Consider the following 27442-nt stretch of genomic DNA (forward strand, 5'->3'; position numbering starts at 1 on the left):
GCTTCGGGACCTCAGCCACCATACCATGGCGTCCGCGGATGCGGCCAAAAAGGCCTTCTTTGAGGGCTTGGAGCGGCTGGATTCTTTGTCCGAGGACGAGGAGGATCGAATGACTCTGAAATATCATTCAAAGATCAAGAAAGTAAAAAAAGATGTGGGACCTGCTGTAACGAAAATTAGGTCTACGGTCACGAAAGCTGAAGTCCGAGTGATTGCACCTTCCGCTACTGAACTTGCTGCTGCTGCAAGATCAGATGAGACTCTCTCAGAAGTGACTGTGCTGAGCACCTCAAGGACAGCGGGAGAGATGCCTCGGAATAAGAAAGCTGTGCCTGTCTCTGGCAAGGGAAAACGACAATGCTCGTCCAGGACCGTTCCGGAAGAGCAGCAGATCTTCAAAGGCCTTGTCTTCTGTAGGTCTCCCTTCACTTTCGGGTTCTCGTCTTAAGACCTCGAGCTTACTTCGTTTGTATCTCAGTCTTCTTTCCGAACAACAGTGCCTCAGCCCTTCGACGCCTGCGTATCCAGCGAGCGCAGGATTACGGTGCCTCTGCTGCAGTAGCCTGGGGTGACCATGTCACTCATGTTATAGTGGATAGGGGGCTCACCTTTCACGACGTCATAAAGCATATACATGTCGAATCTCTTCCAGTAGGTGAAGTAGACAACAAACCTGATCGAATCATTCTCGATTGACACGGAGACAGTCCACAGTCGCGCTCGTCGACGAAAGCTACCCTTCTGAGTGCGTCAAGTTTCGCACGGTATTGAACACAGCCCAGGTTCGGTTCCGCGTCAGCGGTACACCTGTCCCTGCAGCAGAGAAAGGCTCTTCGCCTGTGATCGAACCTTCTGATGGTGAATCCTTGTCCATCAAACCGAGCCGGCGAGAGCAGCAGCAGCAACACGAAACACAATCGCATACCGAGCTGCACAGTCAGGCTACTGGAGGACAAATTACTGGGCGGCAGGCTACCGAACAACAAACCTCTGAGCTATATACCGCGGAGCAGTTGGTCGAGTGCTCGAACAACCTACATACTGTTTCCGAACCTGTTCGAGAGCGGGATGCCTTGGATGATCTCATCGAAGAAGCAAAGGCTGTAAAAGATCTGGTAAGGGCCAACAGAAGATGCCTGCCTGGATTCTCAATCTAATCGAGAGTAGCCGTTAGACTCTGAGGATGAGCAAAGTGCGGCTGAAACATCTGATCCCGAGGCGTCTGACTCGAGCGAATCACAGCCGAAGAAGAGGAAGATGAGCGCACGTAGGAGTGAGGCGCAATCTGACTGGCAGCAGAATTTTGTATGCATGCAGAAGCATGATTCAAAGGCCAATGCTGAAAATGCAAACAATCGGACCATTGCCGTCCTACAGCAAATGCTGGACTACTATGATCGATCAGGTGACCAATGGCGCACGCTCGCCTATCGCAAGGCGATCAGTGCCCTTCGGAAACAACCGAAGAAAATTGCCACTAGATCCCAGGCTTTGTCACTGCCAGGGATTGGCACACGTCTGGCAGACAAGATCGAAGAGATTGTGTTCACAAATCGCCTGCGTCGGTTGGAAAACGCCAACAGCACTCCTGAAGATCGGATCCTCCAGGAGTTTCTAGCCGTCTATGGGGCTGGCGTCTCCCAAGCCTCGAGATGGCTTGCTCAAGGCTACCGGTCGCTGGAAGACCTAAAAACCAAAGCGCCCCTTACGCAGAATCAACGGGTGGGCGTGGAGCATTATCATGACTTCGCCCAGCGTATTCCACGGAACGAGGTTGAAGTGCATGGGGAGATCGTGCGGGAGGCAGTGCGAAAGGCTGATCCAGAGATGCAGGTCATTATTGGGGGTTCCTACCGACGTGGTGCGTCCACTTCAGGCGACATCGACCTGATCATCACCAAGCCCTCCGCTACGATAGAGCAGATTCGGACCATCATGATTGAAACCGTCGTCCCGGGACTCTTCCAGGCAGGCTTCCTACAGACCAGCCTGGCTGCCACCTCCCGCGGCGATGGATCCAAATGGCACGGGGCCTCGAAGCTTCCTAACGATCGGCTCTGGCGACGGATCGACCTGCTTTTCGTGCCCGGATCTGAGATCGGGGCAGCTTTGATTTACTTCACTGGCAACGACATCTTCAACAGGAGCATGAGACTCCTGGCCAGCAAGAAGGGCATGCGGTTGAACCAACGAGGGCTTTACGCCGACGTGCTACGCGGACCTCAGCGAGTCAAATTGACCACAGGCCGGCTGGTCGAAGGACGCGATGAGCGGCGAATCTTCGAGATTTTGGGAGTCCCTTGGCGGCCTCCCGAGCATCGCATCTGCTGAAGTGCCCAAAATATCTTTCTTTTTTTTTTTGGTTTTGGTTTGGTTTGCCTCAAGAGACACGTAGGGACAAGACGGGAGCCGGGGTGACAGATAACATTGGAGCTGCCAGTGGGGATCCATTGGTGATGCATTTGCTTTTTTGTCATCCCAGACCGACTTCTCTCCGTGCGTCAGATCTTTTCGCTGTATGTGCTTGACATACATACACGGCAACAGCAGCGAGGAGGCCCGAAATTCCCGCAGTGGATATGAAAGTGGACGGCCGGGATGGAAGGAGCCTGAGAGGGGTTTCTTTTTGGGAAACCTTTTTGTCTTTCTTTTTGTTCTTTTGGCATTGGTTTGTATTTATGTTGAACTTGAGATTGCCACTAGTAATAATGATTCCACTATGTGTATATTCCTGGTTGTGTAGTTACATATAGTAATTTTATACTTTGTTGTCCATCCAAAGTTTGATTCGGAGCCGAGACCGAACAAAAGGCGGTCACCGAAATTCCCTAGAATCCATAGTTGAGAGTGAGGAGAGCAGCCACCGAGTACGGAGAGAGAAGCGGAGAGAGGAAAGAAGGCAGTCAGTTAGGGAGTGAGGAGAGGTTGTGTTTTGGGTGTGGGAGGTGGACCAGCCAATTAGCCAGCAATGGTCGCACAGAAAGAAAAGGGTTTCTTAGCGAAGTGGTTGATGACGAACAGACCCAAGAGGAGCGGCTTCAGGTTTCTTTTTTTCCTTTCATCACCAAATCTATCGAGGATCAAGATTCCAGCTTGGATCTACGGAGTACTTCTGAATCTGATTCCTCGCAGTGTGCATTGCCATTCACCGAGTTCATCACCGCCTTTCATGCGGTGAAGCGCATCCCAACCGAAACCCGACCAACCCGTGACTTTGGAGGGCGGCCAGTGACAGACCGCCCGTGTAAAAGTCGGTGTTTTGCCGCGACTCGTAACATTATTCCCTTTCATCCCACTCCCTTCTCTTCTCCCCTACACCATTCCTCCCCTTCATTGTCATCTGCTGCCCCTCTGCAATTGCTGTCACTGCATCGCGACTGCTCCGCGCCTCTGTAGCGACTACTTCCATCTCTTTTGACCCGCTGAAACCTGATTTCGAGCGGTCAAGAGCCGGTGGTGGGTTCTGCCGGTCGGGATTGTGGCCAACTGCTATTTTGCCATCCGCTCGCCTTCTCCCACCCCTCGTCCGCTTTCCCCTGTGTGCGTCACTTTGGCTCTGTCCCCATTTACTGCCGGTCTTTCACAAATCTATTCAAGGAAATTCAAAAATAACGGTGATTAACCGCCCCCCCCTCCCACGAAAACAGGGTCTGTGACTCGAGATTGTACTCGACACCTTGGACCCTCGGATTCACAATCCTGGTGTCTCTTCTGCCCTCCCACGCCTTTCGCAATGGGCAGAAAACCGAATCAGTTGATCCTCGAGTTCTTCATTCGCGGCCAGAAGCTCGAGGACGCCAGCAATCGCTACCAACACACCTGCAAAGCTTGCGGCGAGAAATTTCCCAAAGGTCGCATCGACAGCTTGACCAACCATCTCGTCAAGAAGTGTCAAGCCATTCCCTTGCGCGATCGTCAACGCGTCTTGTTGCGACTACACGAACTTCCCGATCTTGCCGACGGTGACCAAAACAAAGACGGAACGGGACCGAACAAAGGCAAGTCCGGGGATCTGCCCTTTGCAGCAGCTCGTCAGAACTTTGACGGGCTCAACGTGTTGGCCGAGGCCTCGAGACAGGTGGGCGCCTCCGACTCAACCAAACGGGGCGGGCCCGCGTACACTCAGTCGTTGACGGTTGGAGGCAAGACGGTCGTCGTGGATCCTGCCCTCGAGGCCGAAGGCTTCCAGGGCAATCCGACTCAGCCAGAGACAGTGGAGGAGGATGCGAAGCCGCCTGGTAAGCACTTTGTTTTGTTCTTAATCTCTAGTCTTTGCGATTTTCATGTGTGCATCATCGAATTCAGTAACACTTCTGCTGGGCTCTCATTCACTAATACTGTCTTCGCCGCACAGGGACCCCTCAACAAGCTGCCTCTAACGCCTCGTCTCTACCTTCCCTCCCTGGTAGCTCCCCAGCCGAACCACAACCATCCGCATCTCCTGCAATGGCGGAAGCGTCGCTTGCAACTGACTCGGCTGCCAACGCGCGCCAGTCACAATTATCCATGATCGCCGCTTCAGCGAGTGAGATGGTCCCACACGGGCTACCGATGGACCAGGACTCCAACGTCGGACTCGGTGATGGACTTGCTAAGATGAGTCCCCCATGGAACCAGCAGCTATCCACCCAGGAACAGCTCCTTTTCGACAGCCTTCATGAACACGATCCTACCTTGACTGCTGCTACCCAGCGCGCCGCATCCTTTCCGCGTCCGATTGCGATGAACCCGAACTCGCAGGCTAAAGGTTTTGTGAACGAGTTTGGGAACTCAACTAAGCCTACCAAACCTAAAGTGCGCGGTCGGTTTTCCGCTGCACGACGCCGAGAGGTTCAGGAGGTCAGAAAGCGGGGTGCTTGTATTCGCTGTCGTATGCTGAAGAAGCCGGTATGTGCTGATCTTTCTGTATCGACCAGCGTGCGGCTAACAAATATATGCCTAGTGCTCCGGAGACAGTCCTTGCACCACGTGTGCCAGCGTTGAGAGCGCTCGCCTGTGGAAGCACCCATGCATCCGTACTCGAATTGCGGAGGAATTCGAGCTTTACAACGCAAGTATGTTTTTTTGTGATTCCGTTCATGCCTGGATTGGAGCTAACTGTCCAAGACTTACACGCTACGCTGGCCTATCACGATGTGAGCAGCATCCGCAACCAGGTCAAGTTCGAACATTACGCTGGTCGTATTGAGGTTACTCACTTTGAGGAGAGCTTGGTCTATGTCACATTTAGCGGACTACAGGGTCACAAGCCTTCTGCCTCGACGCTTGATCCCCAGCTACAGGGCCTGGGCGACGAGCCACAATTCCAGGGACCTCTTTCTGAGCTCTATTTGCTGGATAGCGATACCGATGATTTGCCGGGAAAGATTGAGATGTACATCAAGAAAACCGCACCATTCTTCTATGAGCGTGAGACTTCAGAGTTCATGCGGCCCACTTTGATGCTTGCGGCAGAGCTAAGTCAGCAGAAGAAGGTAAATACCGCCCATCACTGGATCCCCGAGCTGCGCCGCTAACAGGTGTAGGATCTGTTGTTGGAACGTGTGTTGGAATTGTGGATCGCCACTCACATTCTGGTGGATTCGGAACTGCAGTGGAAGACGTACTGCAACCCAACTCTTCCGCCTACCTCGGTGCACTCTCTCGCACAGCCCTCGGACGACGGTCGTACACCTATCGACGAGGTGACCAACACTGAGTCGTATGCTCTGCTGTGCAGCCAGTTGCGTGCCGCGACCGAGAAACGTGCGTCTCAGCTGAGCAAGTCGGTGATGAACGATTTGGAGCGACGACTGCTGCAGCGCCAGCAGAGTGGCTGGTTTGAGACCTTCCTGGTAGCGATCATCTTGTTGAACTGTGTTGAGAGGACTTGCTGGCTGTTCCGCTCATGGGAAGATGAAAACTTCGCTCAGCGAGTAAGTTGTGCATCATCTGAGATGTGCTCCGGCATTCTAATGTTTCAGCAGTGGCCTCTGGATAAGCGCCCTCCCTACTATGCCAGCCAGGGCGATCGATTCTCGGATATCTTACATATGCTGTTGAAGATGCGCAGCTTACCGCCCAAGGCCACTCCGCGCCCCGACACCGGAATCCTCAAGGCGGTGGACGGCAGCGACGAGAACGCCGCGCGCTGGTTCGACTCCATCAAGATTACCTGTAAGAACTTTTTTCTTTCCATTGTTCACAAACACATCCTCATGACACCATTAGCTCTTTTCCTCGAACAACGTCAAGCCACCGTCTTCGACCCGGCCGACTCTCGTTCCCTCGACCTGCGCTACGGCGCCAAACTCCTCCCTCCATCCAACGTCTACACCTAATTTCCCCTCGTCTAGTCTAGTCTATCTTACCTACCTACCTACCTACCCCCCTAGCTAGCTAGTTGAAACAATCGTGTGCCATCACCATCACAATTATCATGTGAAAGAGAAGTAGGAAGAATGACGCGCAAACCAAGCAGACCCCAGAAGGAAAACCTGCGGAACGACCCTGATGATGAAGAAATCTGAACCGAATCCTACCTTTGTTTTTTATGTTCTTGCTACTACTACTCTACCATACATTAAGCGGGTTTACTTTCTTTCTTTCTTTCTCGATCATTGCTTTCTATCTCATTCCGGTGTTCCATTTGTGTGTGTGTGTGTGTGTGTGTGTGTGTGTGTGTGTGTGTGTGTGTGTGTGTGTGTGTGTGTGTCAGAGTCAGGTAATCTGGCTGAATTGTTTTCTCCGTCATTGTTATCTCCAGTAAAATGGTTTTTCTGTATCCGACGGAATCAAGGAGAATTGTTATGTTACTACTAGGGAGGAGTCTTGAGTCTTGAGTCTTTGTCGGGAGGTTCATGGAAAGGGTATGGTTGGGCTTTAGTGTGTCTCTTTAGTCTTTCCTTTCCTGTCTGATGAGAATTTTGCTCGGGCGAAGGTGTGGAAGGGAGGGTTTGTTAATGGATTGGAATACCAAAATCAATCATGATTTTTTCATTTTATTGCGGGGTTCTCTCTAGCCTCTGGTTTCTTTTGTTGTTTTGTTTCTTGTTGTCATAGAGAATGATTATATATACCAGTGTGGGTGAGGTATATGGGAGAGGTGTATGGGATGTGTGTCGCTTCGCAATTTACATCATAATATTCCATACAACTTGACAATGGGTCGGGAATGTCGTATAGCTTTTTATCCTTTCACTCCTTCGTATCGTCATCTGTGCATTGACCTTCGCCTGTTGGATACAGCAGGGACGGCTGGGTAATCGAGGGAAATTTTGGGGATCTTTTTTTTGGTTTTGAGGAACGGGGGTGACGGTGCTGCTGTTGTTCTGGACGAGGAGGAGCTAGAGCTGTATCTGGATTTGCGCAGCTCCGTCTTTCCAATTTCCCATTCCCATGCCTCCCCCTCCAGGGGGAGTCATCGCCCGTCCATGGGTCCCAGGTGCTTGGTATTATATCGAATCCAAAGAGAGGTTGGGAGGCGATGTTATGCCGGACTAGCCTGGGAGTTTCTAGACTCCTTCCTTTTTCACCGACTTGCCTCTAAAAGGCCCCAAGAGTTGCGCATGATCACAGCCCAGCCCTGTAAGCCCCATGTCATGTCCGAATCTAACCCGGGCCTCCTGGCAGGGACAGTGTTTGTGTCGCTGGATCGAGTGGAATTATCAGGTAGTTCCAGCGACTGAAGGTTTGTAAGCTTGAGATCCAGAACTGAACTGTTAGGTGGGGCGATTTCCTGCCCCTGGGTTTTATCGAAGTTGAGTTCCGAGGCCTGTGTATGTACCGCGCTTGGAGAAGGAGTTGGCTCTGGCGCTGTTCATCTTTTTTAGTTGTTTGTTTCTTTGGTTTGGAGGTCGTGTAGGCCGTTGTATTGCCGCTGGATCGAGCAGGGTTCCTTGCGTGTGAGTTCGGCGCGAAATGCGGTTGAAATAGCTCTTGGTTCGTTTGATGGGTATTGTATGGTTGGGTTATTTTTTGAGCTTCATATGGGGCGAGGAGCTTGGTGTGATCCAGGGTTATTTGTTGAAAAGTCTGTTGTCTTGATGGTTTCTGGGATTGGATGTATGGTTGCTTTGAAAGAGGCAGGGGGAAGAGGGAAGGTGTTTGATGCTGATCTTGTTCCTCATGGAGGTTGCGGTTCGTGCGGTATGCTTTTGGGATGATTAGGCGACTTTGGTGGTTGTATCAGACGAGTTGGTGATCAAGCGTTAGATAGGCCTGCCGAGAGAATCTGTACCCACCCAATCGAGTATACCCCCTACAGATGACTGAAGTCCGATAATAAACACCGATACACCATTCGCCCCCTACTCTCGCAAGGGAATAAGCGAGAAAACCGGACGTTCAATGACCTCGCCATCAGGGTCATGGTGGCGCCGGGTCCGAAGATACCTCGGACAAATCCGGATATCGATGTTCGTGACGGCGGGGTGGAAGCGGACTCTGTGTTTCTTTGTCCGTGTTGATGCCGATGAAGAATGTGAGCAAGCGGCGTGCATGGATCGGGGGCCCGAGATCTGGGGATTGTGTTGACAGTGGTTGTAGATCGGAGAAGAGATGTCGTTCACGAAGAGGTTCATCCAGCTGTTGAAGCGGGTGAGTCTGTCGAGCTCGAGGGAGGACAGGGCCTCGAGATTTACACTGGGAGGGGAAGAATCCTCTTCCAGCATTGGAAGACGAGTGCCGCGTTTTGAAGAGTGATGGGGCTTAGAGAGACAGGATTGCAGGGTATTGATGATGGTGCTGTTCGAGGCAGGGGTTGCGGGTTCGTTGGGTCTCTTTCCAGGCGAAATTGCAATATTGAAATGAGGAGGCGCTGGGGTAGATTGGGTGGGTGTGCGAGGGAGTCTGAGGTGAGATACGGAGGTTTGAGCGTTCTTGTTAGGGCCAATGGCTCTGGAAATAATAGTGGTGTGTTCCTCGTTTGTAGCATGTTGCTGCTGATCGATGTGTCTTTTCAGTTCTTCGATTACTTCGTCGAAGAGGGAGGCGGGCTCATGTGTGAGGTTGTTGGGGAGAGAAGTGTCGTCGATTTCTGGGTCTGTGGACCAGACCTCCGAGAGCTTCTCGTCGATGGTCCCGGTCAGGAAGTCATTTGTGTCGATTGTGGAAACGCTGGAAGCAGGGCTAGGGCAGGAGGTTGTCGGACTGTATGAGAGGAGATTGAGGTCGGTGTCATCGTCAAGATCTGGGTATGGCTCTGAGAGGTACTCGTCAAGAAGAAGGTCTAGAGCACAGCTTGGCTGAGAGTCGAACGAGTTGAAGTTAGAGTCAGCCGCTGGCTTGCAATCATCAACCAATTTTGAAGATGCGGTCGAGAATGCAGTCTCAGATGTATGAGAGGGCGGAAAGTCGGGTGAGTACGAGGGATAGGAGCGGTAGTCATCACGTATATCATCCAGAGAGTCCCAGTCAGAATATTCAAGGCTGGAGACAAGGCCAAGAGGAAAGAGAGTATCGTCTGGTGTATCAAACTCGAAGGGAGCCAGCTCCTCCTCTTTGATGGATTCGGCCTTGTTGATGACGAAAGTGGAAGGCCAATGGTCCATACTCTCGTCTGCTAAGGCATTGGAGGCCCTAAGCGAGGCAACATATTCACGAAGCTCATCAAGCGAAGTCCCAGTCTCGCATTTGACGTCAGTCAGTCTCTCCTCCTCCACTTTTTTTTGTTCTTCCTTTTCCTCTTCTTCCTCCTCTTCCTCTTCCATCTTCTCGTCTATCGAGTGAACCCCTACATCAACATCCCGCTCAGCCCAGTTCCGAATACCCCGGACAAAAGGCACCAAAACCCACTGAAAACAGAGTATCAAACCCCAAACAGTCTTCCTGACGCCAAAAGATCCATCCGCAGGAGAGTTTGGGGTCGCATCCGCGCCAACATCTTCATCTTCAACTTCATCTTCATCACGACCATAATCGCCATACCCGGGCACATCGCCATAAACGCCATCCCACACATGTGGAAACGGAGTATAAGGCCACAGCACGGCCTCCAAACTACCTACAGTGGATGTCTCGACGACGACCGTGTTGTTTGTTTCGAAGTGTACGTTATGGTGAATATGACTGGCTAGATAACTGCCGCTGCAAGGAGCCCTAGTAGTTGTCTTTGGGTTCTCTGGGGTGTTTCGAATGAGGGTATGTGTACCCGGATGCTAGGAGGATGCACGCGCGCATTTTGTTGGTGATGACGCCTGGGAGGTCTAGGGTGGTGAATAGCATGATGCTTGTGAGGGGGAGGAGCAGGTCGATGTTCGGTGGAGAGAGAGATGGGCTAGAGGATGCGAGTTGGAATCCGTCGGTGATGTTGTTGTTGTATGACATCTTGGGTTTCGGTGTTAGCTTTTGCAGGAGATGTATGTGTGTGGTTAGTGGTACGGTGTGGGGTTGAGATGCTGGAGGAGGGAAGGGGGGTTACTTTGTAGATGGAGAATTGAGATATTGGATGATGAGGTTTTGGCCAGATGGCAGGCAGGTACTGTTGGTTGTTGTTTGAGGATAAGCTCGGTCGAGCTCTTGATGAGGGGGTAGGATGACATGAAGAGGTTTACCGGTTTATAGTGTTTGTAGCAGGATACTTACTTTGTATGGAAGCAGGTTAAAGGCTGAGTCTGTTGGAGTCCAGGGGAACGAGAAATGAGGGAGAGGAAGAAAAGCTCGAGAAGCGAATTTCGTGAGATGATATAGCCATGGTAGGCATGAGCCAGTGAATACAATTCCACGAGATTTGGCGATTTATGTTAGTATGACCATGATCGTTATCCTCATTCACCAGAAGGTCGAGGCGGTGGATGATTGTAGACAGCCATTGAATGGTCCGAGACAGGCAGGACCACTCCTGCTTACATCGTATCTCGAGCGCTCCTCTGGTTGGAACGTACAGCAAGGGTCAGAGTCAAATAGAAACCTCTCTTCAATCGATATACTAGACACATGGACAACCAGCCCGAATGGAGAAACAGAACCATGTACTGTACATAAAAACAGACATTGCAGACCAGCCGACTCACAATCCAAAAGCGCATTGGACCCTAGGGCCTGAATTCCAAGACAAGCAGGGTATATGATTCAGAGTAGAAATCGGTCACAATCTCCACCATCACTTAAGACAAGATAAAGTACTACAAATGCCGACTCATCGACCCAGACGCAAAGCAAGTGACCACCGACCAACTCGATCAACAAGTAGACGAGCAACAGAGCCAACTATCATACCATCAAATAATACACATATTAGTATAGCATAACACATAGACGCCTATGGAAAAAAAATAATTATCATCAACAGCAGCAGCAGCAACCACCTCCCGCATTCCAACCTACAATGTCGACCCCATCGAATCGGCATGCTGCGCCGACGCCGTCTGCTCCAACACAACAGCATAATATTTCCCTTCCTCCGAGGTATCATGATACGGCCCCGCAGCCACAATAGCCCTAATCTCTAAGGTCAGTGGGACCCCATACCCAGACCAAGAGCATACGTAGAATAAGAGCCTCAAAAGTTGCCGGGGGGGGCACTCACCATCCCTTATACTTAGGCTGGTTGAAAATCTCCGTAAACGCCTTCAGAATCCGCAGCGGCAATTCCAGAATGGAGGGTAGGTCCGGTCCATCACCGCAGATGGGGAGGCCCAGTTTGTTCACGGGCAAGTACACGACCTCGGCTGTTTGGGGGTGGCGCGCCTCTTGGAAGATGAGGAGGCGGCGGGATGGGGGTGGTGGCGGAGACATGGTTATGCGATAAGATAGGTTTCCTCTTTCCAGTAGACTGAAGCAAAGATCTCTCGTGAGGGTGAGAGTCTCGCCCTCGAGAGTATGGAGTAGACGGGTTTCTTGGCGGGGGACCCTTGTATCGCGGTCTCACAAGCTCGACACAAGAAAAAAGTTGCTCCGTCTTGCGCTTGCTGCATTCGCCCCTCGTTGAGATAGAAATTGATGCGCACGAGCAATTGAACGCTTCAACTCCCTATATAGAGAAGTAATGTAGTCAGGCCCTCGTCGAGTCAAGTCTGCTTGCGTTGCTCCACTTAGATTTTGTAAATATCTGTGGCTGAATGTCAGACGGGTTTATGCGATTCGAGATGCGGGGCAAAGGAGGCATCAGAAATTGAGGAGAATTGACACCAACCAGCACACAGAGTCCAGCTCAGTACCCGATTACTCAGTGGATGTCCAGGACTCGGAGAGTAATTCCAATGGGCTGATGATGACAATGGCAGTGGCCCTCATTGCCATAATGGGATTATTTACTTTCAGAGTTGAATGTTGAATGTGGCTGCTGCGCGTGGCGCGTCGGAGATCAAAGCATTGCGAAAGCACGTGCACGGATGGGGGTGGGGTCAACGGCACTTTGTCTACAACGCATGTCACCCTATCTCACTACCTGTTTGCTTTTCACCAACCAATACCTGCAACTAAAGTATACAAGAACAGAATCTGCACTGGCTAAATCGAATATCGAATATCAGGGTATCATATCCAAGGCTTCCACCTGGATTGCTTTAACAGCAAAACGCAAAAAAAAAAAATAGCACTGTCCACCAAGCCCCCATAAGTATTCCAGAATTGTTTTATTTACTCCTTTGTACCTATATTTAGGTGTCCAATTCTCCGTCCAGCACTCGTCGAGCGGCGTCTAGTCGTCGTCTCAACAGCCGCACCTGCTTCGGGTCCGGCTGCGCAGAGGTTGTAATCGTCTGAAGCTCCGTACAAACATCCCCCAAGCTTTGGAATAACTGTTCCAAAAGTTTCGTATCATCGTCATTCAGCCCCATATTGCCATTGGCTGATGCACTTGGATGGGCGCTGGACGCTGCGCGCACTGTTGACACAAGCGATGACGCAAGGGACGTCGGGGTCGCAGCTCCTGTCATTGCCGAGTCGGATCGTGGTGAGACTGTGGGGGCCTTGAGAGACAATGCGCTGTTTACTCGTCGACTGGGCTGTCGGCGAAGAGTGCGAGCGTTTCCTCCGGTTTCCAAATCAGCTCCCTTCGAGCTGTCGGTGCCAGGCGTATGGCGACCTTTTAATTCTAGACAAGAAATTAGCACAATCCCGAGCTATAACACAAGCACAGGAACCTACCATCGTTGAACTTCCGATCCCAATAGAGAACACTCTCCAGTCCATCGTGATTGCCCTCAATAGCGGTCTCAAACGTCGCAACGGAGGAAAGTGATGTTGCACTGTTGGCCCGGGAGTGACGAACGGAGCGGTGGTCGGTTGGCCGCGTGGTTTCGACCGAACTGGTCGATACATTGCTCTCACGCCGCATGCGAGCTTGGCTATAATTGCCCAGGGCGCTATGCAGAATGAAGTGCTCATAGTCAAAAGCGTCCTCTCGCTCCTCATGAGGTTTATCCTGGAAACTCTGTGGTACGGGAGGGAAAGCCTCCAACGTATCATCCAAATTATCATCCACGGACTCCTGGTCGAGATCAGATGTCAAAAAGCCGCTCTCATCATAGTCACCCTCTTGCGCATCCTCATAAAGACTCTCGTTCACTGATTGCGCATCATCGAATTCGTAGGCATCATCTTCTTGATGATGTGTCCTCCCCGGGGATGAATGCTGTAAAGCTTGTCTCTGTGTTTCGGCCTGTCGAGTCTTCACATCAGGCTCGTATCTAGCGGAGCCAGTTTCGTCGCTAAACTGATTCTCTCCAGAGTGAGCCGGTGACTGACCCTGACCAGCGCTAGGCCTAAGATTGCCCTGGCGGCCTCTTAGTTCCAAAGCATTGGGGTACCATTGGTCAGCGGCATTCAAGGGACTCGGAGTCCGCAGGCTCTGCATACTACGACGGCGCAAATTATCCTCCTGGGTTTTGACTTTCAGACTGGAAATTTTGATGTGAAGGCCCTTCATCTGATTGTGCAGGTCGCGAACTTGCATTTGTGACTGGGAACGAGAAGGCGGGTCCTGTGCGGGATGGGCTCCGTTGGATCCCTCCGTGCTCGAGCTGAGGTTCTCAGTCTCCTCCTCGGTGGATATGCCTAAGCCCTTGGGTGACTCGGAGGATGCTCGCTCCTTCACCATTGTTGGTGAGCGGGCCAGCCTGTGCATGGACGAGATAGAAGCGCGGTGGGTCAAATACGACCGAGTGGGGTCATAACGGAAAGTCCGCTCATCACTCCTATACTTGGATGCACTGGTTGAGCCCAAGGCACTGAGCGACCGAGATAGACTGGTGTCGGATGTGGGAAGACCTGAGTGCGCCGCTGATGGTAATTTGGTCTCACTATAGACGCGCGAATGGCGGTTGCCTGTCGCATCCTGAGATGAGGTGTATGTCGTGCGCGGACGATGATTTGAGGCCCGACGGTCCGCGCGAGAAATCGACTGATACAGGCCGCCGACAGGTTGGCCCAGCCCCAGATGCGACTGCCCTACAGGCGGCGTTGGCGAAGTTGGAAGCGACGGAGACACTCGCACCGACGTGCGAGCCCGATTCAGGTTCCCTTCCATAAGCTACAGGAATTATTAGCGGTTGCTTTCATCATTAATCCACAATATTCTCTTCCTCGGACATACCGTCAGGCGCTTCTTCGCGTTCTCGAGGATCCTTTCTGCCTCGGTACTCAGTACGGCCGATGACAGCTCCACTCCCGGCCCATCCTCCTGTGTACTTTGTACTATGCGTGGAGTTCTATCATTGCCATCGACAGCTTCTATGGCACTGTCCTCCAGCTGGTGCTGGTGGTCCGTGGCGCCGCGATCGTTCTGGTAGCCTTTCGTCCCGTCCCAAGACGAGTCACTAGCAGCACTAGCTGTCGAGCTAGACGAGCCGCTCCACGTCCCCGTCTCCCTAGTTTCCAGCTCGCCCATCTCGCCTTGCGAAACGGGAGAACCTCCCGCCCGTCCTGTTGGCGACACGATTCGAGATGCACCAGAGAATCCAGAAAAGTGCGCATAAGATGACGAAGAGTCCTCCTCTCCGATATCCGACAGGCGACGAGCATCATAGCCCTCTTGCAGCCATGTATGCCGTAGATATAGGTTGCTCTGGGGGCGATTGCCATAAGACAGAGCAACACCCGGTTGCGCGATCCCTTGAGTCTGGTCCGTATTGTCATCGAGAGCGGGACGCCTGGCGTAGAACGCCTGCAGGTTGGATAGTGAAGGTAGGTTGAACGGAGGCGACGGGGTGGAGGATTCGCGCTCGTTGGAGTCAAACGGTAAGATCATGTCGGGGTTGGATAACGTCGGCGACGGAGGTATGGGCGGGAGATGTTGACGAGAAGGGTGGCCAGCGTCCTCCCCGGGGGACGAGGTGACCATCATGCTTTATGCCTGTCTGGCCGGCTGACTGTTCGGGTCAATTGAGGCAATCAATACTTTGGTACACGACAGGAACTATTCTGCTCAGGCCCAAGCCATCTGCAACCAGGGAAGAGGGAGGGGGGGGGGGGGGGGGGTGTGCGAGTTTGGTTGCACCTTCGACGGCCCGGGCGGTGCAGGTAAAGTTGGGAAATGAAGGGATCGGAGTGTACGTCCTGCGAAAGACTGTTGCTGGGGAGGGGAATTGAACGATGCAGTCGCAGATGAGATTTGAGACAAGGCAGGCGCAGGCTTCTCGGCGAATTAGATGAGCGCGGGGGATATTATATCACAAAAGCAAAACAAAAGGAGATGATTAGATATTAAGAATTAGAATTAGCCATAGTAGAAGGTATGAAGGGAGCACCAGCGACGCGACAAGGAACGAAAGAACGAAGCGAGCGGAGAGAGGAGCGAAAGAAGAAGGTGAGAAGGAGAAGAAAGAAAGACGATGGAGGCGAAGGAAGGAATTAATTAGATTAGCACACACGCCGGACTACTCGATGCTGACGGAGAGGGGGCATTGTTGGTTTCTACTTGTGTCCCTTTTTTTTTCTGGCCAGCCCGAATCAGGCAGGGATCCGTTGCCGTCACTTCCTGGAGATCTTCGGCCATTGATTAAAGGAAGACTGATAAGGAGGTCTTCGCACGGGATGTTGTTTCAATTGAGAGAAAGCAGCATTGTAAGGGAGGAGGAGGAAAGGTGTAGATGTTGATGTAGATATAGATGATGAAAGACAAGCGAGAGGTGATTGAGATCAAGAGAAGTAGAGTCGATCTGGGGAAAGAATACAAGGGGTGGGTGGGATATGCATAAACGCCCTCCCGTTTGCTAATCATCCTCGTTCTGGCATTCGGCGGGTAGCGACAGGATCGAGGGACTAAATTCATTCGATCAACAATCAACAACAGTCAACAGATCAGGTCATGGGAATGAGTGGTCCTTTTTTTTTCTGCCGATACGTAGTAGAATGGATACTAGAATAGAACTAGTGAGAGTCAAAGACTCAAAGTGAGCGCAATGGCAGGAGAGATGGAGATCGTCATTTAAAGATCAGCCAATGTTGATATCTGCACCTGCTGGTTCCATGGTTCCTCCCAGCAGCTTAAGCCCTTTTCGGCGGCAAAGAGACGTCCCTGCGTTCGGCTGCCACCACGCCATAAGTGTAAGGTATTCGAAACTACCACCCCTGAAAGGCTGAGACAGCTCTCTCCCTTCTCGATGCATCACTCAGTGCGTAGTCAACTATAACTAGGCCTGCTTTGCACTCTGACACTACTTGCCCTTTTGTACTAGTATCTCATTAGCAATTGACAATTTAGCCGGTCCTTGGAGCCAATGCTTATCCACGGAAGTCAAGTCATTTCTCATCTAGCAAGTGAGAACATACTGTTGTCTACGTGCTCTTCTAGCTCCGCTCAGGGGCTTTTCTCCGGCCTCACCCAGGAAAGACATACTCAATTCTACGGAGTCATCGCCTATAATGCATGCTACTAATGGACTGGTTGCCTCGGGACGAGTCGATTTGGAACCAAAGAAAAGATTATCGAGTACTTTTTGGCTTCATTGACCCCAATAAATTTTTCACAGATCCTGTACAGACGAAGAATAGATATCTCACGGTATGAAAAGAGAAAAAAAAATAGTATAGAAATAAGAATAGAACACCCAAGGGATATGCTTTTGCAGTCAACCGGCCGATATTACGAACATGTCATGCATCCTGAACTGGTAGAATTGGCTTCCCTGCGGACTCTACCGGATCTTCTCCAGAAGGATCTTAGCACCACTGCTGGCAGGGCTGCCCTTCTTGCCATCCTTGGTGGTCTCTGAGGAGGCCTTTTCCAAGGCCTTCTTGTTCTTCTTCAGCGTCTTCAGCAGGTCGGCCTTCTTCGCGAAATCGTCCGACTCCGCAAGAGCCACGACAACGAAGGTATTCGAACCGGTGGCCCACGACATGATCTCGGGCTGAATCTGCTCGTACAGCAGATCGTGGAAGTTCAGTGCTGGCTGGACCTTCTCAATCTTCTTCTCCGCGCTGTTGAACCGTCCACCCTGGACAAGCGACTTCAACAACCGGCCAACGAACGGGGCCTCCTTAGTGTCGGCGCGGGACTTGGCCGCCTCGGCGACAGCAGCAAGAGCGGCGCTCTTGTCGCCATCAGCGTCGAAGAGGACCTCAGAGATGAACTGACAGCCGAAGCTGGTCTCCAACAGGGAGTCCGCACGAGCTGCGATCAGCTCGAGAACAGTGGGGGAAGCGGCCTTGACCAGCTCCTGTCTGCGAACCTCGGGCTCCTTCTTCGACGTTTCTGCGCGGATCTCACGGATCTCCTTCAACAGCTCATTATCCTGCTCGGGCAGAAGCCACTTGGCACGATCGCCAGCGAATGGATACAAGATGGGGATACGAGCCGTCAGGTCAGTCACTTGCCAGAGCAACTCTTCGTTGCGAGCTTCAGCGTCCATTCCTTGGTTCAGAAGCTCGGGGAAAACGAGTTTCGAGGTAAGCTTGGTATCATCGATGACTTCGTAGGCTGCCAAGATGACCGTGTGTCCATTGAGGTCACCTGCCATCATCTTAATCGTGTCGCGATAGAAACGGGTCAGAAGCTTGCGGTCCTTGGCGTTCGAGTAGGCAAGAGCCCGAGACATGACTCGGGAGCCTGACTTGGTGAAAGCCAAGTTCTTGACAAGATCGCCCTCTTCATCGCCCTTCAGGAGTTCAACAAACTCATTGGCCTCCTCGCTGCCGACTTTCACGTTGAGATAGTACTGAAGCATAGCATCGTGTAGAATAGTGAAACCCGAGGTCTTCTTCTGGATCAGCTGGTTGATGAGCTCGAACAAAAAGTGCATGATAGGTCCTCTCTTCTCCGGGTTTTTGCTCAGGATCTCAGAGAGTTCCGCGGTTCCATCCTCCTGCTTGAAGATAACAAACTCGGGTCCGTACCACTCACGCAGAAGGTTGGCCCTCTGCTGCTTCGTCGCGACCGTCCGGTAGATATCGTCGAGAATCCAGGATCCCTCGGGGTGTCGGATGAGACGCTTAACGTGTCCGTAGAATTCGGGGATGATCAAGTCGCGAATCTCATTGTCGCCGTGAACAATCAGCTTGCCAACCAAGAACTTGGCATACCGGCTCTGAGCAAGCTCACGGTAGCTGCCCTTGAGCTCCGTTGCGATCTGTTTCCGTTGCTCGAGGTTGGCATATTTCAGAGCGGTCTGGATGACACGGACCGAGTCGTGCTTGAACACAAAGTCCTTGACGCGGCCGGTGATGATCTCAAACAGCTCCTTGATGAGCTTCTTCCGCTGCTCGAGGGGGACGTGGGATTTCCGACGCAGCTGCTCCCAGAGCTTCTTAGACCGGGCGATGATATCGGCGTTGGGCTTGGCGGCCTTGCGCTCTTGCTGCATCGCCTTCTGCTTAATATGCGATTCGCGGGATGTGGACTTGTCTGCACAGTTTAGGAGAGATCTGGTTAGTTCTCAATAGCTTCAGAGCAGTAACCACGGCCAGGGAATCCACCTACTTGGATCCGCCGCCTTCGCGGGCTTAGACTCCTTCTCCTCTTCGTCGTCCTCTTCGTCATCTTCCTCAATACCACCCATATCGACGTCCTCGTCCTCCTCAGCCTCCAGCTCATCCAATTCATCAATCTCTGAATCCTCAACATCATCCAAATCGAACTCGTCGTCGTCTTCGGCTTCGGATTCTTCCTTCAGCACCTTCTTGCCCTTCTTGCTGCTCAGGTCTTTCTTGTCCTTCTTTCCACCCTTGTCGCTACCCTTCTTATAGTCCGACTTTTTCGCCGACTTCACGGGCGCCGACTTGGAGCCGCCCTTCTTCGTCGACGCGGACACGGCAGTCTTGGTCTTCGTCCGCTTGCCATCGCGATCGTCGCCGGTATCGACGCGGCGCTTTACCCCGACCATGATGTGTGGAGATTTGAGGTTTCGTCAATGAATAAAAGAAGAGAAAAGAGAGGGTCAGGAATAGACTAATTTGGGCGGGATAAAAAAAAATGAAAGGTGATATGGGCCGCCCGCGGAGTCTAGGTTTTCCTGCTTGAGATTATCGCCGCGGCCGCCCGTCCTACTTTTTTTTCTTACTTTTTTTTGCCCGTACGAGGGCGGTCGACCGCTGTTTGTCTGGTTTGCAGGTTCACTGATAAGGCGGGTGTGCGGGATAAGGACGGAGCGGGCAACCATCCTTCCCCTCTCCCGTCTGTCCACATGGTTTTGTTCGATACGGAGGTCTGAAGAAATTCGTAGCATTGACGGAAATAGTCATTTAGTAGAAATATTGAAACTATGTACATGGATGATTATCTATTGAAGTAGCAGTAAAATGCCAGAATAGTGAAGTTTAGCAGCATGAGAAACACGCAATGCGCTCCGTTCGTTCGTCGACTCCGCAAGCAAGCGGGGCTGACAGACAGCAAAACTCAACGCGAGTCCCACGAATGGAGCGGTAAAGGAAGCAAACCTCGGTCACTGGCAAGTCAATCTTTCCAGTGGCCCCGAGTCATGGTATATTGGTTACTGAAATTCTGCGGTTTGTATCATGCATCATTGGTTTCGGATCCGGCACTCGCCGGTGGGGACTTAAAAGGGCCTAATTCAGAGCCCACGTTGCTCTGTCCTCGTTTGCGGCCAGGGATGTGAAACCCCAGAGACGAGGATTTGGTGGTGCTGGATGAGTGCGAATCGCTTGTCAGATCGCCGAACCGAGAGAAGATGCTCTTCCTCTTGGGCTTGACCTCGGTTTCGTCGTCAAGGCCCACGTCCTCGAATTGCTCCTCTTCCATCGATTCGGGCTGTCTGCAGAGGCCTGTGTGTAGTGTGGATGGCGGTGATGTCATTCGAGAGACGCGCGAGTCGAGCGATGTCCGCGAGGGTAGTGCGTCGGTGTAGCACACAGGGGAGCGGGCGGAGATGTCCTGGCATACAGGAGATTAGTCCTGAGATCTATCGTTGCGGGAAGTAAATGCTGATTGTGCGCAGACTCACGAAGGAACGACGGTAGGAGTCGAACGACTCCCGCGATATCGAGAATGGTTCGTTTTCATCGACAAGGTCGCGATGATGTGAGGATTTGGGTGAACCGGGATATTTGGGCCAGAAGCTCTGTTTCTCGGGCGGTGATGGCTGTATCGAGAGCAATCGAGTTAGCAATCATGTAGGATCAATGCGCGACATGGTCAATGGGACTGTAGAGTGAAGTACCGGAAGATAAGCGCCATTGGCATCGACGACTGTTGCAGATAATCAAGTTAGCGGGGATAAACCTCCCGAACCTCCATGCTCGTTCAATGATTTCATACCACTCAGTTTGTATTCCGGTGGCTCTTTCTCGAAGCTCTTCCTGAAACTCAGAGGTGTTGAGCGCTGGCCGTCAATTGATAACCGGCTGGTAGTGCTGGTATTGTCTAGTGTGGTGATCTCCCCGCCATTGGATGGTGCGGCGGACTTTCGAGACAGGAAGTTACGGAATGGGGCCATTTTAAGGGAGTAATTAAGGAAAGCAATAGGGATGCGTGGCGCAAAGCCAGTTGCGTGGGCGCAATCCAGAAAAAAGAGAGCCGAGAAAGATATAAGGCTGGAGGGAGCGTACAGCGCAAGCGGCAGTGGTCAGATCCTCTTAAAGAGAGAGTTGAATTGGATGGTGTACTGTAATACTGCACGAACATTCGACCCTCACATGATCGGCGGCCTCGGGCGTCGGTTCATTTTATGAAAGGGTGGTTCATCCCACCTGGCAAATGGATCAACAATATGAGAAATTTCTATTATTGAATCTGTGGTTGAAGCCCCTCTCTGATCCCCTGGAGAATGTTACTCGTACCATAGACCGTGGCTACGTTTGCCACCGCGCCATGTGCCTGACTTTAATCGTTATCATTAGTGGAAAACTTGGCCGTACGTATATCATCATCGTTTAGTCTGGAGTTAGCTATGCCCATAGCGTCATCAGGAGGACTAGTGAACTACCAAGTGGCTTCCCGTCCATTTAGGTTTTCGGGATGAGGAGCACTTATGCAGCTTATGCGACTGTAACATGATATATCCGCATAGTTAAGTGCAGTAGATGAATAATGACGAGCGCCCGAATACATAACTATGCTAGGAGCTGTTTCATGTTACATTCTTTAAGTTCAACTCGTACATTTAGGTTCGACAATGTTGTGTCTAGCTTAGACACAGATCATGATTGTTCTTCTTTGTAATCAAACCACAAATCAGCTCGCATGGCTTAGATGGTAAAGCGCAGCACTAGTAATGCTGAGATCCTCGGTTCGAGTCCGAGTGTGAGCAACTTTTCTTTTTGACAATCAATTGGTCCTTCTCTCTATATCGTATCTAGGGAGCAGTCTTAATTCCTGTGGGCAAGTGGACAATAGTGCAAGCATACACATCGAGATATTGAAATACCCATTGGTGTTGCGCTCGATTGCCTATGCCAAGTTTTACCTCGACTCTTGTCAGAGCTTGATATGCCCTTGACAAAGCAGTCAGTAACTATCCGCCATCTCTGTTTTTTACGCCTCCAGATCGTACTGCATGAGTAATGCCCTACTCAATATGCATAGGCCAGTACTTAAGCTGGGATCCCTGGGTGTCCCTTTGTACCCATAAAGATTCGGTCAATCAATGGCCGGCAATGGCAATAGGACAAAAACAGAGGAGCTTCTCTACGAGTTCTCAAGAGGCTGGTCTCGCCGACAAGAAATAATGCAGCCATGCATCCGAGGGAGTCCATTCAACTGCATATCATGAATCTCCTCTTTATAAAAAGTGCCGTATGAGTAGCTACGTATTACCTGCCGTGCATTGATGTCCAGCGCGCATGAAGAAAGACAGGGCAGGCGCTGCACGGAAAGCCGTTGCTTCCTGTCTTATATCGAGCCTACCTTTTCGTTGAGTGTGCAGTCCACTCCTTCCCATCTTGATCAGGTCGTAGGGCCTTATAACCTCAGCCATGCCTCTTGGCATTGTAATCATCCTCTCCTTCTACAACGTCCTCCTATCCATACATCCATCCATCCAGTCACTCATCCTCACATATCCAGTCACTCAGTTACTCAGACAACTCCTGCTTAGCCATACCTATACCTACACGGACATATACTTCTCGATCGAGGTACCATTCCAACTGTCTGACTCCCAGATCGGTAATGTGTGGGAGCAGGCGTGAGTGAGGATTGAGCTGACCATTCTCTTTTCTTCCCAGTCAATCCTTTCGATCGACGAGCATCATGCCTAGCCTTTCGACTTCGATCTTCTCCGGTGTTGCCGTCCTCATGGTCATCGGAGGAGTTGCTGCGAGTGCCGTTCCTCCTCAAACTCAGACACGAAACCTCACGGTGGCCTATTCCGGCGCGCACGGTGACATTGAGAGCTATCGCTCCCTGCCTATTCTGGCTCGAGGAGATGCGGAGGGCTTCGTGGATGCCAGCGACGACGAGCTAGACTCGTCCGCGGACAGCGATGCCGCCGTCGATACCTGCTACAACAGATCCCAATGCGAAGTCGGATACACATGCCTCAACAGTCGTTGCACTCTGAGCTGCATTACCGACAGTGACTGCTCCCGTCTGCATACATGTGCCAATGGGACATGCATGGACCCTCGTGGCGGAGCATGCCTTTCGAACAGAAACCGCTGCACGCATGACTATCAGTGCTGCTCCGGCCGATGCGACCGGTTTGCCTCTGTGTTCGGCAGCAAGAAGTGCAGAAGCTCCATCAGAATCTTCCCCTGAGCGGATCAGCCTGTGGATTGGAAGGGGTGGTCTACTGTCGTTTGGCAGTTCTCGTTTTTGTTGAATCCTGGATCCTATTCATTCTGTTATTGATATGTGCCTGTGGAGGGGATGTGAATGGTTGGTGCTCCTATCGGAGTAGAGTGTAGGAGTTATCACTCAAGTAATACTATTCCTAGTGTGAAATTGAGTCGGCTCTTGTTATTGTGCTGGACTTGTAATTGACGTAGCTTAGAAATGATGCTTGGGCTCTATATATTTTGCTGTTTACAATATATTTGTTAATCTGTCATGGATAGTCCAGTGGGAGGTCGGCCGTTAAGTCAATAACCTTGCTTAGGTAATTGCCAGCGGGACCGGTGCCTGGTACGAATCCGGGGGTCGTCGTTGTACTCGTGCGAGTAGTCCACGATTGCTACACGGCGCTAAGCAATGGAAGTGACCCTTGAGGGAAGCAATTCTGCAGAGACATTTCCACCCTAGGATGGCGTCACCAGATTACACCGTCCCGTTACAGGGAAGTTGGCAGTTTGGCTGGGCAACTACTTTTTGTTTTTGGTCTTTTTTGTATGTTTACATAGACTGCATCCTCACCACTTCAGCGCCCCGCATTCTATTTCTCTCTTCGCATACTCATTCTTCTCGCTAGCTTTAATTATTGACTGGTCCTCGGTCTCGGGCGTAAATATGACATTCCTTGACTATGGCAATATATTAATCGAAGTATATATATCTAGCGACCAAACCCGTTCTCCGAACTTTGTGTCGCAGCAGCCACTACCCTACAAAATTTGCACTGAGAATTCAAGGTCGCTTTCCAAACAGCTATAACATACTGGACTGCAGCCGTCTGAAATCATCACCCAGTATAGTCATGCCTGTCTTGACAGGCGAGCGGAACTGGAGTCGCCTTCCGTTTACGTACATTACCTTCACAAAATGCACGTACTTTCCTTCCTCGACTGCGTCAACAGTTATTGCCTTGCCTGCATCCCACGACAGTTGCACCTCTTTCCTGACAGAATATGTTGGCGAGAATTCCCACTTCTTATACAAGAGCTCACAAGAAAGGCATACTGCCGACGCCTTCGTACTGCATCCTTTCCATAGCCCACATAGTTCTACAACCACGTTCTTCACCGACCCCAGATACCCATCGATACACCTCCGGGGTGACCACGAGATATCGCGGCATAGTCTAAAATGCGGTTCTGGTTCGGATGGGCACTGTGGGAGAAGCTGAGTTTCGTGAGTCCCCTCGACTCAAAGTCGAGAGACCAACAACTATGGCTAACGAGCGAGAAAGGTGCTTGCGGGCCTTCTGGTAAGATGTGAAGTCATGCACCATGAGCTGTATGACTGATGCGACAAGGCCATCGTTCTCATCTATTCATTCTGTGTTCTCGCGTACAACCGAAGAGTGACAAACAAGTACGCCGCTGCCGAGGAATGTGAGAGGACTGAGCAGGCCACCGAAATGCAGAGGATTTTGGCCGAGACAAACGAGATTCCCTTCGGTGCCAGGGCGCTAGAAAAGGGCATCCAAGTCGAAGGCATTTGGACCCCCAAGGAGTATTCGCCAAGGCAGTCCATCATTATGCCGGGAGAAACGCCAAAATTCCCCAGTCCCGCGCAGAGTCAGCTATCGCTTGTCCCAACAAGTGGCGTCCAGCGGCCAACACGATCATATCAATTGGCGCCAAACCATGACCTGCTCAACCCACGCCTTTCCATGAAGATCCCAGACATCGAGCTCGGGGCCGAGGCAATGCGTGTGTTCTCTACACACAGCGCACCGCAGCCAACAATCCGTGCCAACATTGAAAACGAGACGCCCGTTGACCCAGGAAGAAAGAGACGGTCGAGGGGTTGGTTCAACCCTGGGAATTCCTGGGTAAGGAAGCCGTTCGAGAGCTACAAGCGCATATCAAAACTGGAAGGTATGTCATGTTAAGAAAGTAAGCTATGTTCGGACGAGGATAGCGCTCACTGTTGCTCAGGGCATCATCGAACCTCATCCGAAAGCTTTCGACGTAGGATTAGCAAGCTGATCGACGAGAGCATTCAGACAGGCTCGACTGAGACATACCAGTTAAAACCCATCAACCAGGAGACCATAGATAGCCCCAGAAATTAGTGACTGGACAGATAGTACACTGCAATGCGTTGGAAGCATGGAGCAGGCTAGCCTGTCTTCATAATGCCTTTGTCACATGTCACCATCAGCGATCATTGTATGTGGGGGTAGTTTACGAGAGCTTTTCGATTCATAAAGCCCGCGAGGCTCTGGGTCTCAGGCGAAACACTGTTGAGACATTGAGAGATAGAGCTTATAATCATATGGCATCCAGCGATCTGTATCACTCAGTATCGAGGAAGCCACTAGGCCTTTTGCATCTGTGATTGTACGCATGCTGAACCCGAAGTATTTGGTTGGCCCCGGCCCTCAGGCAGCAACGCCTGATAGGCATCAGTATCGACACGTGACATCGCGCCTGCCTCAACGCGTCCAATTTCCATCACTGTTGAGGGATGAGCAATAATGCTAATTCGCCACCCTGTCTTCAAAATTGCCAGCGTCCAGGGAAACCGCAGGATCAGAAAGACAGATATACTGAAGAGCTCATTACGCTCCTTTCACCATCGGCCCAGTTAATTCTGATCCAGGACGGCACAACCGATCTAGAACACGCGTCTCGCGTTCAGCCCGTCCGCTTTGTGCATTTCCTAGTCATCTCGCAACTTGAACAAGTCGAACAGGCTGTTGGTTGTCGTCAATTCTAAAGCCCAGGAGAAAATGACAGCAGACATGGAGACCCAAAATGACTACGAGGAAGGACTCCCTGGTCCTGGGGCCCCAACGCCGCTCTCAGCCTTAGAGGTAAGCATTTGGTGGCATCGCGGGATCCTTGGAAGCAATAACGCGGCCCTCCAGATTGCACGAAGTGTACTAATTTGTCCTACGAAAGGGAGTTGCGGGCCTAACTGGCAGAGATATCAAACTGTTTGTTGACGCGGGCTATCATACCGTTGAGTCAATCGCATACACGTAAGTCAACTGATAGTGGATTCTACAAGTCATTACAGAGTATCTTCCGAGCATACTGACAATCGGTCTTCGTGCTTTTCCAGTCCGAAGCGCTTGCTGGAACAGATCAAGGGTATCTCCGAACAGAAGGCTACCAAGGTTCTTGTTGAAGGTAATTCTGACGTGATTCCGACGAGCAATCACAATAGCATAACTGACGAATATGTATCTTGCAGCGGCGAAACTCGTACCTATGGGATTTACCACGGCCACGGAGATGCATGCGCGACGAAGCGAGCTCATTTCAATCACAACGGGATCCAAACAACTAGATACCCTCCTTGGCGGTGGTATTGAGACAGGATCTATCACGGAGATCTTCGGCGAGTTCAGAACAGGAAAGAGTCAAATTTGCCATACCCTTGCGGTGACCTGTCAGCTCCCTTTTGACATGGGCGGTGGAGAAGGAAAGTGTCTGTATATTGATACCGAGGGTACTTTCCGTCCCGTGCGTTTGTTGGCGGTTGCGCAACGATATGGGCTTGTCGGTGAAGAGGTTCTCGATAACGTGGCGTATGCTCGAGCCTACAACTCGGACCATCAGCTTCAGCTGCTGAATCAGGCCTCCCAGATGATGTGCGAGACTCGCTTCTCGCTGCTCGTCGTCGATTCGGCCACTTCATTGTACCGGACAGATTTCAACGGCCGTGGAGAGTTGTCCACGCGCCAAACCCATCTGGCGAAGTTCATGCGCACCCTGCAGCGCCTTGCAGATGAGTTCGGAATCGCGGTTGTTATCACAAACCAGGTCGTCGCCCAGGTAGACGGCGGCCCCAACATGTTCAATCCCGACCCGAAAAAGCCCATTGGTGGAAACATCATTGCACATGCTAGTACGACGAGATTGAGTCTGAAGAAGGGGCGAGGTGAGACACGAGTATGTAAGATCTACGACAGCCCGTGTCTGCCGGAGAGTGACTGCCTCTTTGCCATCAATGAGGATGGAATTGGAGACCCAAGCCCCAAGGATCTGGAGCATGAGTGATTGATGGAGGGGTGCATATATTATCTGAAGCTATGAATTAATGATTATGCTATGTATAATTTGTACTGTATGATGGCTCTTGTCGCAAGCACATGAAAAGCACCTAATTCACGTAGAGATATTTCTTGGTAGACAACCGGCAAAGGCGGTGGAGCGACTTTTTGGGCGCGTTGCTCCCGGCCGCGCCAAGACCTGTTTTTTGGAGGCGGCGCAAGAGCTGCGGCTTCTGCCCTTCAACTCCGCTGTGTTGCGATACTCTTTCTCCGCTTCTTCCCCAATCGGCCATGGAGACTTGAGT

At 51.4% G+C, this 27442-nt stretch overlaps 9 protein-coding genes and 1 non-coding gene across 10 annotated transcripts; 5 read left to right on the forward strand and 5 right to left on the reverse strand.

The window, feature by feature from the left end:
- Positions 1–25: 25 nt before the first annotated feature.
- ASPACDRAFT_52099 (DNA-directed DNA polymerase IV) lies at positions 26–2331 on the forward strand (the record flags this gene model as incomplete). The annotated part of the gene is made up of 6 exons (XM_020202573.1): positions 26–142; positions 347–413; positions 479–651; positions 708–936; positions 1063–1115; positions 1168–2331. 6 exons carry the CDS (start codon positions 26–28, stop codon positions 2329–2331), a joined length of 1803 nt encoding a protein of 600 aa, XP_020056723.1.
- Positions 2332–3302: 971 nt separating this feature from the next.
- On the forward strand, positions 3303–6638 carry ASPACDRAFT_118607 (uncharacterized protein). Its single transcript, XM_020196182.1, has 7 exons — positions 3303–4238; positions 4355–4887; positions 4943–5054; positions 5107–5474; positions 5526–5915; positions 5967–6156; positions 6211–6638. Exons 1-7 carry the CDS (start codon positions 3734–3736, stop codon positions 6318–6320), a joined length of 2208 nt encoding a protein of 735 aa, XP_020056724.1. The 5' UTR covers positions 3303–3733; the 3' UTR covers positions 6321–6638.
- A 1650-nt stretch (positions 6639–8288) lies between these two features.
- On the reverse strand, positions 8289–10305 carry ASPACDRAFT_42969 (uncharacterized protein; the record flags this gene model as incomplete). Its single annotated transcript, XM_020201186.1, has 2 exons — positions 8289–10065; positions 10130–10305. 2 exons carry the CDS (start codon positions 10303–10305, stop codon positions 8289–8291), a joined length of 1953 nt encoding a protein of 650 aa, XP_020056725.1.
- Positions 10306–11345: 1040 nt separating this feature from the next.
- ASPACDRAFT_19627 (uncharacterized protein) lies at positions 11346–11703 on the reverse strand (the record flags this gene model as incomplete). The annotated part of the gene is made up of 2 exons (XM_020198887.1): positions 11346–11418; positions 11507–11703. Coding segments are annotated over 2 exons (270 nt in total), but the record flags the coding sequence as incomplete, so codon positions are not given.
- A 554-nt stretch (positions 11704–12257) lies between these two features.
- On the reverse strand, positions 12258–15379 carry ASPACDRAFT_118610 (uncharacterized protein). Its single transcript, XM_020196183.1, has 3 exons — positions 14516–15379; positions 13069–14452; positions 12258–13015 (listed from the first exon to the last, which is right to left on the reverse strand). Exons 1-3 carry the CDS (start codon positions 15263–15265, stop codon positions 12579–12581), a joined length of 2571 nt encoding a protein of 856 aa, XP_020056727.1. The 5' UTR covers positions 15266–15379; the 3' UTR covers positions 12258–12578.
- A 1678-nt stretch (positions 15380–17057) lies between these two features.
- On the reverse strand, positions 17058–19241 carry ASPACDRAFT_28045 (uncharacterized protein; the record flags this gene model as incomplete). The annotated part of the gene is made up of 2 exons (XM_020199534.1): positions 17058–18783; positions 18835–19241. The coding sequence occupies 2 exons, from the start codon at positions 19239–19241 to the stop codon at positions 17058–17060; spliced, it is 2133 nt and encodes a 710-aa protein (XP_020056728.1).
- Positions 19242–19528: 287 nt separating this feature from the next.
- On the reverse strand, positions 19529–21137 carry ASPACDRAFT_118613 (uncharacterized protein). The gene is made up of 4 exons (XM_020196184.1): positions 20633–21137; positions 20535–20563; positions 20319–20456; positions 19529–20248 (listed from the first exon to the last, which is right to left on the reverse strand). Exons 1-4 carry the CDS (start codon positions 20808–20810, stop codon positions 19871–19873), a joined length of 723 nt encoding a protein of 240 aa, XP_020056729.1. The 5' UTR covers positions 20811–21137; the 3' UTR covers positions 19529–19870.
- A 413-nt stretch (positions 21138–21550) lies between these two features.
- Positions 21551–21623, forward strand: ASPACDRAFT_t143. The gene has a single exon. It is a non-coding gene; the product is annotated as a tRNA-Thr (tRNA).
- Positions 21624–22564: 941 nt separating this feature from the next.
- Positions 22565–23071, forward strand: ASPACDRAFT_42974 (uncharacterized protein; the record flags this gene model as incomplete). The annotated part of the gene is made up of 1 exon (XM_020201187.1): positions 22565–23071. One exon carries the CDS (start codon positions 22565–22567, stop codon positions 23069–23071), a length of 507 nt encoding a protein of 168 aa, XP_020056730.1.
- Positions 23072–24274: 1203 nt separating this feature from the next.
- Positions 24275–25208, forward strand: ASPACDRAFT_28494 (uncharacterized protein; the record flags this gene model as incomplete). The annotated part of the gene is made up of 3 exons (XM_020199570.1): positions 24275–24323; positions 24493–25020; positions 25072–25208. 3 exons carry the CDS (start codon positions 24275–24277, stop codon positions 25206–25208), a joined length of 714 nt encoding a protein of 237 aa, XP_020056731.1.
- Between the last annotated feature and the right edge of the window lie 2234 nt (positions 25209–27442).

The sequence above is a fragment of the Aspergillus aculeatus genome (assembly GCF_001890905.1).
Source record: "Aspergillus aculeatus ATCC 16872 unplaced genomic scaffold ASPACscaffold_7, whole genome shotgun sequence".
Classification (NCBI taxonomy): domain Eukaryota; kingdom Fungi; phylum Ascomycota; class Eurotiomycetes; order Eurotiales; family Aspergillaceae; genus Aspergillus; species Aspergillus aculeatus.

Coding starts and splice junctions, on each gene's coding strand:
- ASPACDRAFT_118613 (XM_020196184.1), bottom strand. CDS start 20,810: ATGGCCCCATTCCGTAACTTCCTGTCTCGAAAGTCCGCCGCACCATCC. Junction 20,564..20,632: donor ACCGGAATACAAACTGAGTG/GTATGAAATCAT, acceptor TATCTGCAACAG/TCGTCGATGCCAATGGCGCT. Junction 20,457..20,534: donor CCAATGGCGCTTATCTTCCG/GTACTTCACTCT, acceptor CTCTCGATACAG/CCATCACCGCCCGAGAAACA.
- ASPACDRAFT_118610 (XM_020196183.1), bottom strand. CDS start 15,265: ATGATGGTCACCTCGTCCCCCGGGGAGGACGCTGGCCACCCTTCTCGT. Junction 14,453..14,515: donor ACGCGAAGAAGCGCCTGACG/GTATGTCCGAGG, acceptor TAATTCCTGTAG/CTTATGGAAGGGAACCTGAA. Junction 13,016..13,068: donor GGATCGGAAGTTCAACGATG/GTAGGTTCCTGT, acceptor TTTCTTGTCTAG/AATTAAAAGGTCGCCATACG.
- ASPACDRAFT_118607 (XM_020196182.1), top strand. CDS start 3,734: ATGGGCAGAAAACCGAATCAGTTGATCCTCGAGTTCTTCATTCGCGGC. Junction 5,055..5,106: donor ATTCGAGCTTTACAACGCAA/GTATGTTTTTTT, acceptor TAACTGTCCAAG/ACTTACACGCTACGCTGGCC. Junction 5,475..5,525: donor AGCTAAGTCAGCAGAAGAAG/GTAAATACCGCC, acceptor TAACAGGTGTAG/GATCTGTTGTTGGAACGTGT.